Raw genomic sequence first — 12537 nt, forward strand, 5'->3', positions numbered from 1 at the left:
AAGTCACATTATCAGTATCATTATCATTCATTCCTATCACTGTATTTGCAAATTACAAGTAATCATGAAAGTCATATTAAATAAAAATGTTATGAATTTTATAAGTTTCTACATGATCAGTAAGAAAGAGAATTAAACTAACATAATGAGAGAGATACTTGTGAAGTAGAGAAAGATTTTTGTAAATATCACGAAGCAACAAATATGAGGAACGGTTTATATAGGAAATGGTGAAATGTAAAAATAAATAAAACACCCCTGGTGAATATTTTTTGTGTGAGTGGTGTTATGGTAAATTTTACCTATCTTTAGAAATATACTTTTAATGGTAGTAAGTTTGGCTAGTTTGATTTAGATTACTTAAAATTATTAATTTTTTATTTTATTTTTAAAGTATTTTATGTTTTAAAACTCAATTTACAAAATATAAAATAAAACAAAATTACGAAAGGGAAGGCTATGGAGAACCTTCTTTTCACATTCATCACATTTTATTTATGATTACTATAAGAAATATTCAAAAACATGCATTTTGATAGGAAAAAAAGAAAATAGAAAACATATTGACTTTTTAATGTTAATGATAACTTTTATAAAAATCAAAATAAAAAATATATGGACGGTTCATATATTGTTTATGCTTAGCATGGATTTGGCATTATTTTTGTGAATAGCATTGATATCTTATGTTACCACTTACCAACACAAACTATTGGTAAAATAATTCGTTGATTGTGCTGCACACGTAGTTTTTGTTTTATTTTGCAATTTGCACTTACCACCATAAAAAAAAAATCTGAAATTCAATGGTCTCATTAATCTATCTCAAATTAGATTAGTCTAATCTAAAGTGTTCTTGGAACTAATTTTGTTTAAGAATGATTATCAAGCCACCTAAGTCAATTAGATGCTTATCGTTTGACAATTTTTTTTTTCAAGTTTGACATGCATTTGAACGATATAAATAGAATTTAGTTTGACACACTATTCACGTAAAACAATGTTGGGTAAAATACTATTTTAGCCTTTAACATTTGACTTAAGTTCTAATTTGGTTCCTAATACTTAAAATGTTCTATTTTTATCATAAAAGTTTTATTTTATTCTATTTTAGTCCTCTAGTGAAAATTAAAAGCTTTTTCTTAAAATACCCTTTTGATACTTCTGCTCAATACGATATTTACGTTTTTCATTATTGATGCTGACCAAGGTTTTAGTTTATGATTGCAGTGGCAGTTGCTATTGCTGCTGTTGAGTTCCAATAGCTTTGTTTATCTGACTCAAAAAATACATCAAAACATCTACATTTTTTCGCTATTGCAAAAGTTGCAGAGTGTAACATAAAAGCCAAAGAAATGGCATTTCCCTGCAATTTTCTAGTCCTATAAACATTTAGCAGGAGTGTAGGACTAAACTTAACGAATCATCGTATAAAGATCTTTTTTTTTTTTGGTCTTGATCGTATAAAGATCCAGTACCATGCAACAACTCAAGCTGGATCCCATGTAATATATGGTCAACATAAGGCTGCAGCTCAAGGAGAACAAAGATCCTGAAGAAAGATCCAGCTGAAATACCATGGGTAATATAATTGAACCCCATAGCTTTTCCACGCGATTCATCTATGAAGTTGCAACTTTTCCTGTGATTTCAACTTGCTCATGCATGTTCTTGTAGAGCGTTACGTGTATTTGGATTTGACTATTTGAGAATTCCTTCTACTGATCCCAGTAGTTTCTCAGCTGTGACATGTGCAAGAGAAGCTCATCCCTGCCCATTCCAGATACACTGCTAGTCATGATCCAAGGGGGATGTATCTTGTAGTTTTGCCTGATTATTTCTTGAAAATCCCTTATGTTCTCATCAGGCCTTTTTCCCTTTGCCACCTTCATTTTGTCACATTTTGTGAAAACAAAAGTGATTGGTATCTGAAATTCATGGAGCTTTAACCATTAATGATATTTGGACTTGGTTTCAGAATCTCAACATATAACAGCATTAATTTCGGGGCTCGATATGAAAAAAGCATCATACATTATTGCGTCCGAGCCAATTCGCACAATCCAGGTCGATCTTTTGAGGTGGAACACTTGCATCAATGAGAAGCAAGACAGCCACCAGGGTATCTCTATTCAAAAAGTACCCCTTGGTGAACGAGCACCAGTCCATTTTAGCAGCTTCGGGCGCTTTAGCAAAGCTGCATAATACTCAAACACATGAGGAAAACTTTTCCATCAAACTAATTCATAGCAATATCACCAATCAACAGTGCTCAATCCCCTTCAACCCTAAAAGGAACCTCAACGGGGAAAAAAGGACATGGATTGAAGAAAACATGGCAAGCCCGTTGAGCAACATAACTACCGAAAGTATTTAGAGAAGCTTTAATTATTATTAACCATGTCAGGCAAGGAGGATACCTAGCTTAGCTCCACTGTTTTAGAATAAATGAATATCCTCCTCCCCCCACAAATGAGACCTTTATGGAGCAAATAAGGAAAATGAATCAGCTTTGCAAAATTTACACTAATAACATGTAGTTAATAATGTTACCGTGTTGAATTCGTTAATTTGCCCCTCAGTGAAAACGAATAACAGAAACAACTATAATTAGCAAGTACACCTTAGAAATGGTACTATATTATATAAACACATTTGAGTATTGCTGTGAGTGAGTGACTGACCCATAACCAGGCAAATCCACAAGGTACCAGCTTTTGTTGACCAAGAAGTGATTGATAAGCTGAGTCTTCCCTATAAGTGCAACAAACCAAATTAAATCTACAAGAAGAAGAAGACGACTTGTGAACAAGGGCATTAATAAGACTGGTTTCTTAGAGGTGAGGGCAATTTCTTTCTTGTGAACAAGGGCATTAATAAGAGAAGACTTGCCAACATTGGAGCGACCTAATATGGCGAATTCAGGTCGGTCATCTTTGGGGCAGTCCTTGGCCCTGCCACTGCTCTTTACGAACTCCACACCCTTAATGCGAGCATCGCCTGCATAGGGTCCGATTATAATGTTGGATCCCGGAAGCACCATTGACTCGTTGACTTCATGGGGCTCCACTCCCGGTGGAACGAACAGCACCATTCGGAGGAGTGCAGGTGGAGGTGAAGGGGGGATGGCAGCTGCAGAGGAGGAGGTTGTTGAATAGGAAAGAGGGCGCCACAAAGAGAGGAGCGAATGGGTGCTGGTTTTGCCGGGAATGGTGACAGAGAAAGATGATGATGATGAATGAAATGGGATTTGGAGAGTGAGAGTGAAGAAGTGAGTTCTTAGCGCCATTGTTATCCTTCTTCAGTCTCCTTGATGCAACTGGATTATGATCTATCGGTGCCTCGAGCCCTGGAGGGTTTTCGTTTGCCATGAAGCCATGTGTCAATCACAAGGTTGTGACTTGTGAGAACAGATTCGGCAGTGAAATCAAACTGGTTTAATTAAATATATAAATTCAGTGATTCAATAACAATAAAATTAAAAAAATCACATGCTCACATAATAATTTGTTATTTCATCCCTAAAGTTTCACATTCAAGTTCAACACATCAAAATAAAAAATCTCTAATTAATGATAAACCACGCACTACATCAGTAAATGTTCATGGGAGTTTCTTGGACTGCGAGGGAGGAATGACATGAACACAGCATGGCAGAAAGGGATATATGGTGAAAAATGAAAATACAATAATAGCTAACATGATTAACAAACAGAACAACCAACAAGTCAAACATCCAAAGCAATCAGAACGGCATGTATTAATTATTAACAAACAACAACAGCCAAAAAGTAACAACATCACAAAATCAAAATCAAATTCTGAAATTCATGAAGCAAAATAGAATTTTAAAATATAAAAAAAATTACATTATCAGAAACTTATTATTAATTAGGATAAAATCAAATTCACGAAGCAAATGAGAGAGCAGTGAGTCTTACCAGGGACGAAGGAGAAGCGGCCGGAGAGGCGAGCAGAGACGCTGGCGGCAACGAAGGGGAGTAGCGATGCAGGAAGAGAAATGGAGAATGGCGGCGGCGCAGGAGTTGAACGGACTCAACAGAGTAGCGACGGCGGCGGCAGCGACGCTGGCGGAAGGGGAAGGTAGCAACAGATTTCTTAATTGCAAAACGGCTGAGCCGGTCAAACCGTTGCTAGTTCAATCGATTTATTAAATATTTTTGTTTATATATATTTTGCAGTTATTTTTATTATAATTTTTTTATGAGAAACTCTTTGTGGCAGTAATTTTTAATTTTTTTTGTTATCTTTGATTTGTATAAATATTAAATTATTTGTAATAAATAAATTTTATTAATTTATGTGTATAAATTTTAAAAAATATGACTATTAAAATTTTAAAAAATATAGATACAAATTATATATTTTTTATATTTAAAATATTAATAAATGTGTAAATTATTGATAGTCACACAAAAAATTATAATATTTATTAGTCATCTAATATTATTTATTTTTTATTAATTAGATATTAATGTTATATTATAAATTTTTGAAAAATTTTAGGATAGTAGGAAGTTGTTTATTATTTTTTTTATAGCGAACTTATTTTTTAACTAATTGACTTGAATTTGCTTCATTTCTAATTGATTCTCTAACAAATTCTAATTTTTTTCTAATGATATTCTTCATTGAGTGTTTATTTATATTAATTTGACGACAAGTATCTTGTATTCAAAATTTAAAATGACTAGTTTTATACAAACAAATAAAATAAATAAATAATACATAATAAGATTTGAAATATGTCAAGCAAAAATTATTTAATTATTTATGAATTTTATTACTAAATAAATATTTTTATGAATATTCAATTTCCCAAAATACTATTCGTAATTGTGAATTTATTGCATTAATAGTAGATTTATTCAAACCAATTTAATTAGAGGCAAAAAGTTGGATAAAGTTGTATTACTATGTATGTATTTAATTTTTGGTAAAAATCTAGATATAGTTATTTTCGTATGAAGTGATAGTTGTGAATATTTCTCCTTCCACTTGACGCGCAAGTAGTATATAAATAATAGAGAACAAAGTAGAAATATAACTCAAAAATAAAATCCAAGAACAAATAAGAAACCATGATCGCCCAAAAGAACCTCATCACCCTCTTCTTATTCTTTATCATCTTCACTTCTTCAGCCACCTTTCTTGACAACTCCATAGAACCCAAATCACTTAACCTACACAAAGAACAAACCTTATCCCACTTCAGATTCTATTGGCAAGAGAAATTTTCAGAACCAAACGCAACATCAATCGAAATAGTTTCACCAGTTCCAAAATACAACACCACCGCAAAATTTGGTTCAATTAGAGCCATAGACATAGCTTTGACCATAGGACCGAATGTGAGCTCCAAGGTTGTTGGAAGAGCTCAGGGTGTCTATGTCTCGGCATCGGAAACCGAGATTGATCTTCTGATGATTGAGAATATTGTGTTCTACGAGGGAAGGTACCATGGAAGCTCCATAACCGCCATGGGAAGGAATCCGATCTTCAGTAAGGTAGTTAGGGAGTTGGATGTTGTTGGTGGCAGCGGGCATTTTAGGTTTGCTAAAGGGTATGCTGAATTGAGGACTATATCTTCGGATCCTAAGACTCTTGATACTGCGGTTCAGTACGATGTTTATGTTTATCATTATTGATGCTAACCAAGGATTAGATTTTGGTTGCACTTATGACAGTTGGTATTGCTATTGGTGCCGTTGTGTTGCAATGCAAAAGGTTAAGAAAATAAAAAAGTGAAATGTTAGAAGAACATCAAAATTTATTGTTTTTAGTCATTAATTTAGTTATTAACATTTAAAAGTAGAGTAAACAACGGAAGATGCGAATAATGTAACAATGGACTGTATCTTAGACCCATTAAAATAAAAAACATCCCACCCCATTTATACTCCCACAACTCTAGCCTTTCACCTTCTACGACACCACCTTTTTCTTTTTTTAACGTAGTCGCTTCACTCCCTTTTCTTGGTCGTGCCGTCACCAATGCACTTCGCTGTTGCTGCCACTGTCTGAAGAAGCAATGCGTTCGCAGCCGTTGCACCTTCTTCTTCCATACATTGTTTCGTTCCTGTGCTCCTTGCAACCGACGCTGCCATTGTACCTTCTTCTCCCCCCGTGTTGCACTGCTCCTGCTCTTGATGTTGCTGTTGCACTTTCTTCTCCCATGCGTCATGTCGTTCTTGTTCTCTCTGCAAGCGATGCTGCCGTTGCGCGCCTTCTTCTCACCTCCATCACGCCTCGACCGTTCTCCCTGCAATCATCACCGCCGCATGTTCTGAACAAAGAAGTTGGTCCTCTTTTCCCCTGCGTTTGATCACGTCTGTGCTCCCCAAAAGCGACACCGGCAATCGTTTCGAACCCTCCCTGCGTCGCACCATTTGAACAATCAATGCAGCTGCTCATCTGGTCGACTCATAGTGATAATGGATGTTTCTTTTTATGTTTTTCGATGTTTCTTTAATAATGGATTGGATGTTTCTTTGAATAGGGTGACTCGAGGGCGGGGGCGCGGCATGATGGAGGATGGCAACACGAGGGAGGAAGAGGCGACGTTGGACGTGGTGCGGTGGAGGATTACGATACGAGAGAGCTAGGAGGAGGCGACACCGATGCAAAGAAGAAGAAGAATAGGGTGGAGGCGCGACAAACTATACTGAAAGAGATTAGGATTTGTAGGATGAATGGGAGTGAAAATAGAATTAGGTTAAGTTCTGATATTATGATTATTAAAAATCTTATTTTTAAAATTAATTAAACATTTTTTTTAACCTGTTGTTTAGTATAAGTATTGTTTTTCTATGTTTTTTTAAAGTATATGATAAAGTATGTTGTTGGATTATTAGATTAAAGAAATTAAATTAATGACTAAATGATGGCTAAAAATAATAAATTTTAATAAAAAATATTATGTGTTAAAAAAATATGAAATATCTTATTATTATATATTATTTATGTGTAAATTATGGTTTAATTTATTTTTAAAATATATTTTATATTTTAATATATATTTTAAATTAATAATTAATTTAGTGGTTAATTTTGATATATATTTGATATGATTGTAACAGAAAATTCCATATGTGAAAGTTTTAACTGTTATGATATCAATGTATAGTAGACATTAATAAGATTGTAATATTTTATTTAAATAAATACAAAATATTTAATTTTCATAGAAAAAATTTATATATATATAGTTGTATTATTACATCATAAAAAATAAATAATTTTTAAATTTTTTTAAATGATCTAAACCTATAAATTTAATGAAATAACTATTAACCTACATTAAAATTAAATTTTAGAAAAAAATTCCTATTTTTAAATTTGTACAATAAAAGCGGAAAGTAATTATAAAACCGCCTCAGAATGCATGTTAGATCCCATTGTATACTCATGATTGGTCATGGATTAAAGACTTAAGAGGGGAAAAGATTGTTGTAATATTTAATTTGTTTGTTCATGATTTAATATAAGGAGCAAAGACGGCTAAAACTCTTTTTTTAAAGATGTTGTTTAGTAATTAAAATTTAATATATATAATTGATTAAATTATGTTATTTTTGTTAAAATTAAATTAGGTAAATTGATTTAATTGAAAAAATGGTGAATTAAATCTTAAACTGATTTAAATTAATATTATTTTTTTTATAAAAAATAACTACAATACTCTTATTATAAAGAATGATTAAAATATTCTTATATATATATATATATATATATATATATATATATATATATATATATATATAATCTTAACCTACGATAGAAAAATAAAATGCTAAAATTTAGGATTTTCAAAATTAATATATATAATAAAAGTATTTTAGTTATTTTTTATAATAGGGTATTGTAGTCATTTTTTATAAAAAATAATATTAATTTAGACCAGTTCAAGATTTGATTCACCATTTTTTTGTTAAATCAATTTGTCTAGTCTAATTTTAATAAAAATAATACGATTTAATTAATTATATGTATTAAATTTTAATTATTAAAAAACATCTTTATAAAAAGATATTTTCAGCGTCTTTATTTGAGTGACTCTTTTTAATATATCGTGTATCGGATTATTGCAATAAAAATATTATGAAGCAATAATTGCACACTGTCTTAATTTTAGTTAGAGTAAAGTGTTATTTTTGTCCCCAACGTTTGGGGTAAGTCCTATAATTATCCCTAACGGTTCATTCGTCCTATTTTTGTCCCCAACGTTCCTAAATTGATTCAATGTTACCCCACCGTTAATTCCACTCACGGAACAGTAACGGAGATGCCTACGTGGATCGCTTTGTCCACTCTGGCAAACTTTGTCCCTGGTGACCGTTACTGAGAATTTGGGAAAAAAATTGAAAATTTAATTTAAAAGGATGTTGAAACCCTAATTGCAGCGTGCGTCTCCTATAGCTTCTCCTTCTCACCATCGCCGTCTCTGTTGAAGTTGATTGCTGAGCCCATGGCATCGCAGGGCTCCCAGGCGCCGAGTAGTAGCTTTACTTCAGGTCAAAACAGCAGCCAAGGTCGTTGACGGAGAAGAACTTGTTACTATGGGGAGAGGCCAGTGCTTGCGACTTCGTCAACGGCAGAAAATCCGGGACGGAGGTTCTGGGGCTGTGTTAACTATGGGGTAAGTAGAAAACTTTGCATCTGGGTATGACTGTTATTTGGTTTTTTGATTGGGATTTTCTTTTAGTTTTTGCGTAGATTGGAAAAGAGTGTGGGTACTTTGTGTGGGCAGAGTCAGAGCAAGAGCCACAAGTTCCTCGATTGAAAAGAAGAATCACATGCTTGAAGGGTAAAGTGACAACAGTTGAGAGGATGTTGAGAATGACAGTAGCAGTTGGTCTGGTTGGATGGACATGCGCTATAATTTTGCTGTGTGAAAAATTTTCATCAACAAGAAATGGGAGGTTCTTTTTGCAGTAAGGCTGCAGAACATAGTGGCTAGTGTAATGTGTTGGCAATGTGTTGTCTGTAATTTTGTATGTAATGTAACCTGTTGATTGAACGAACTTGAATGAAAATTTGTTGTTATCCACTTTTATGTATTTAGTTTACATTCTCATGGTACAAATAGGGAGGTAACTATCAGCAGAAATGATTAAATGAAACAGTGAAATAGAGCAAACATAAAGCATTAAAATCAACCATATGGTATAGATAGGCAATAGTCAGCAACTTAAGATACATACATTCCTAAGTAGATGTCTTAGAACTAGAAATATAAGTCAACATAGATGCTAAACAGTTTTACTATAGTAGCAGTAGCAAAACCAAATTGAAAATAGTGAAACCAACAACCATAGTTCTTAGGCTGATACAAAAGGCAAAATACAAAATTTGTAACAAGTGAAACAAAGTCATTCCACTTTCTTCCATGCTCTTGGTGGTGTCCTGGCCATGAACCTGAGCTGAGACTGGGTGACCCTCTTCACTGGGCTTAGCAGTACCCTTGTAGTTGTTGGGGCTGGTGCAGAAGCAGTCTGTGAATGATTCACTTTGGCCCTCTTCGAAGCAGCTTGTGATTGTTGGGAGCTCACAGGTGGCTTCCTCTTTGGGTGTGAGGGTGGTTTGTTGTTGCTGCCCCTTTGCTTCCTACTTCCACTATCAGCAGCCTTACCAGAATCTATCTTAGCAGATAGTCTGGAACTTTTTCTGACTCCTTGCCTTTTTCTCCCCCTTAAAGTAGAAGTAGCAACATTGTTAACCTGGTGACAAAATAGAAACAGAATAAATAACCAAAGACACAATTAAGAAACAGAATAAACACATAATTAAAATTTGTTACAGTTGGGTTTGGTCTGACTTTGCGCTTTTTTGGACAACGCCTTTTGTTATGGCCAGAACACAAACAGTAAGAGCACTTTTGCTGTTGCCCTTCACGAGACAGTCTAGTCCTAGTAGCCTGCTCATCAGCACCTCGTGCCCTCTTCTTCTTTGGCCTCCCAATAGGTTTTTCTATAAGTTGCAGGCAACACATCCTCGAATTGAGTTCTGTCCCAAAGGTTTGGCCCATTAACTGAGTAGACAACATGCTGGTAGCAAGAGATGTATGCAGCCTTTTTGTAGTAATCAGCAACATATGAATCCACATTGAAACACATTTTTCTTATGCATGTCATGGCATGTGCACAAGGAATTCCAGATAGTTGAAACTTCCTATATGAGCATTCATGATGCCTAAGATCAACCACAAATTTTTTCTTACCCCCCTGAATGCTAACCACCTCATATTTATCACGTCCAGCATACACACTCACCCATTGACCACTTAGTTCGGCTTGTTTTTCTACCTTAATCCTAATTCTGGGCAACACATCTCTATTGTAAGGCACTATTCTGTCCCTGTTGTCAGCACAACGTTTCATGATGTAAACCCGGATATCCTCTAGCATAGTTACTATTGGCTTCTCCCTAGCCTCAACCAGAATAGAATTAAAAACTTCACACATATTGTTAATTAAAGTGTCACACCTAGGTCTACACTCAAACCTGTGACGACACCAGTACTTTGTTGGAATCTCCATGAGATAGTTGTATGCTCCCTGATCTACCTTCTGTATCTCACTCATCCTCCTTTCCCATTCTTGAAGATAAGTTGCCTTGGCAACATTCCACATCATTAGCTTCAACTGGATTCCTGGATATCTCTTCTTGAAATTTGCATACAGATGTCTGACACAAAATCTGTGGTCAACTCTAGGCAGAAGCTCCTCAAAAGTTGGAACTAACCCCTGTTTTGAGTATAAGAAAAGTTGGCACAAAATATAGAATGTTACATGCTAACTAGAACACTTGTAATTAAGTATCAAACAAAATAAAACACATGTAATTAACTAGAACACTTGTAATTAAGTATCAATCAAAATAAAACACATGTACCTTCTGTTGGTCAGACATGAAGGTGCAGGTCCTGATTTTGTCTACTCCCAGGTCATCACACAGGTGCTGGAGAAACCATGTCCACGAGTCCTTTGTTTCAGCTTCCACAACTGCATATGCTATTGGCAGGATTTGATCGTTTGGATCCCAACCCATAGCAGTCAGTAGCCAACCTCCATAAGGTGTTTTTAGAAAACAGCCGTCCAATCCAATTATTGGCCTACAAGCCATAAAACTCTTCCTACAAGCATCCAACATCACATATATCCTTTCAAACCTGGGCCTTAAATCTACCCCTGACACTGGTCTTTCAGAAGCAAATTCAGGAGGCCTCTGAACCTTCAGATGCACTGATGACCCAGGGTTGGTCCTCAGCAACTCATGACAGTAGTCATACAATCTTCTGTACTGCTCCACATATGTCCCCTGCAACTCATCCAGAGCAAACTGTCTAACTCTAGAGGCCTTAGATTTGGTCAACTCCACATTCCATTTTGTGTATGCTTTCCTCATTAATGTGGTTAACTTAATCTTTGGGTTCTCAGCAATTTTGTTCAAGAAAACCTTACTCAACCACCTTGCATGCATGATTCCAATCTTCAGCTCCTTAGAGCAATTGTGCTTGTTGTTGCAACTCTTCAACTGCCAACTATGCTCATGCTTCATCTTTTCACAGTATGCGTACTAATCACATCCCTCCACACATTCCACTTTAACCCTCTTCAGATCCACCTTTGTGAATCTCAAACCCCTGCCACTGCTGACAGCATATGCAGTGGCACAGTCTTTGAACTCCTCCCTTGACACATACAAAGTTCCCACCTCCCAAGTGTATTCACTCATGTTCTTCAACGGCCTGTGTATGGGATATCTCTTTCTCGTGCCATCCTCATCATCACTAAATGGAGTATCCAGGAACTCCTCACTGTTATAACCTGTATCCTCATCACCAAAACCCCCTACAACTTTTTCCTTACCAAGATTTTGTGCAGCTGGTTGTGATGATTGACCATGAGACTAATTGGGTGCAGACTCTTTTCCCCCTCTTCTGTGATGTTCACATCAACTAAGCCTTCAGCTCCCTCCCTCTCATCATCACTGTCACCAAAATCAAGACTACCAAGACTGTGAGTTGATGCATTCCCAGCAATCGAATCAGAAGTCCATGAGCTTTCACTCCCCCTGGGTTCATAGTCCTCATCTTCAGATGTCTCACTCCCCTCCTCCTCTTCTTCAACAGCACCATCACTCTTTACAACCTCACAGGATCCCTCACTCATAGACCCAACCTCTTCCACTTCAGTAGGCCCATCATTAGGCCCATCAGTTGGCCCATCAGTAGCTGCCTTTGACCCAACACCAGGGCCATCATACACAACAATTGGGCCAGGCCCAGCTTGATCACCTTCTTTAGCAGGAGCAGTAAGTTGCCCAGGTTGCACAACTTCTCCCACCTCACTTGTCTTGTGCACAACATACACCTCAACCATGTCATCCTTTACCCCAATTCTTGCCATATCCATTGCATCTTTGTCGGTTTTAAGCATGGTCAATCCGTCCTCTAACCCAGCATTCACAGCTTTATACCACATCGCAGCAATATCCTTCTTCAAATACCCCTGT

General features: G+C 35.7%; 3 protein-coding genes across 5 annotated transcripts; 1 reads left to right on the forward strand and 2 right to left on the reverse strand.

Moving 5' to 3' along the window:
- Window positions 1-1185: 1185 nt before the first annotated feature.
- LOC112751142 (GTP-binding protein At2g22870) lies at window positions 1186-4193 on the reverse strand. 3 transcript variants are annotated; one of them, XM_072220369.1, is made up of 5 exons: window positions 3942-4193; window positions 2893-3432; window positions 2685-2754; window positions 2035-2197; window positions 1186-1928 (listed from the first exon to the last, which is right to left on the reverse strand). In XM_072220369.1, exons 2-5 carry the CDS (start codon window positions 3287-3289, stop codon window positions 1719-1721), a joined length of 840 nt encoding a protein of 279 aa, XP_072076470.1. In that variant the 5' UTR covers window positions 3290-3432; window positions 3942-4193; the 3' UTR covers window positions 1186-1718. The 3 variants fall into 3 exon arrangements, with proteins under 3 accessions (XP_072076470.1, XP_025655984.1, XP_025655987.1); XM_025800199.3 differs by having other exon boundaries at window positions 2685-3432; window positions 3942-4161; XM_025800202.3 differs by having other exon boundaries at window positions 2685-3349; window positions 3942-4079.
- Window positions 4194-5102: 909 nt separating this feature from the next.
- LOC112719997 (dirigent protein 22-like) lies at window positions 5103-5669 on the forward strand. Its single transcript, XM_025770780.3, has one exon. The coding sequence runs from the start codon at window positions 5103-5105 to the stop codon at window positions 5667-5669; it is 567 nt and encodes a 188-aa protein (XP_025626565.1).
- Window positions 5670-9944: 4275 nt separating this feature from the next.
- Window positions 9945-11580, reverse strand: LOC112728147 (uncharacterized). Its single transcript, XM_025778179.1, has 2 exons — window positions 10915-11580; window positions 9945-10766 (listed from the first exon to the last, which is right to left on the reverse strand). Exons 1-2 carry the CDS (start codon window positions 11578-11580, stop codon window positions 9945-9947), a joined length of 1488 nt encoding a protein of 495 aa, XP_025633964.1.
- Window positions 11581-12537: the final 957 nt, after the last annotated feature.

Source organism: Arachis hypogaea, chromosome 2 (genome assembly GCF_003086295.3).
Source record: "Arachis hypogaea cultivar Tifrunner chromosome 2, arahy.Tifrunner.gnm2.J5K5, whole genome shotgun sequence".
Lineage (NCBI taxonomy): Eukaryota > Viridiplantae > Streptophyta > Magnoliopsida > Fabales > Fabaceae > Arachis > Arachis hypogaea.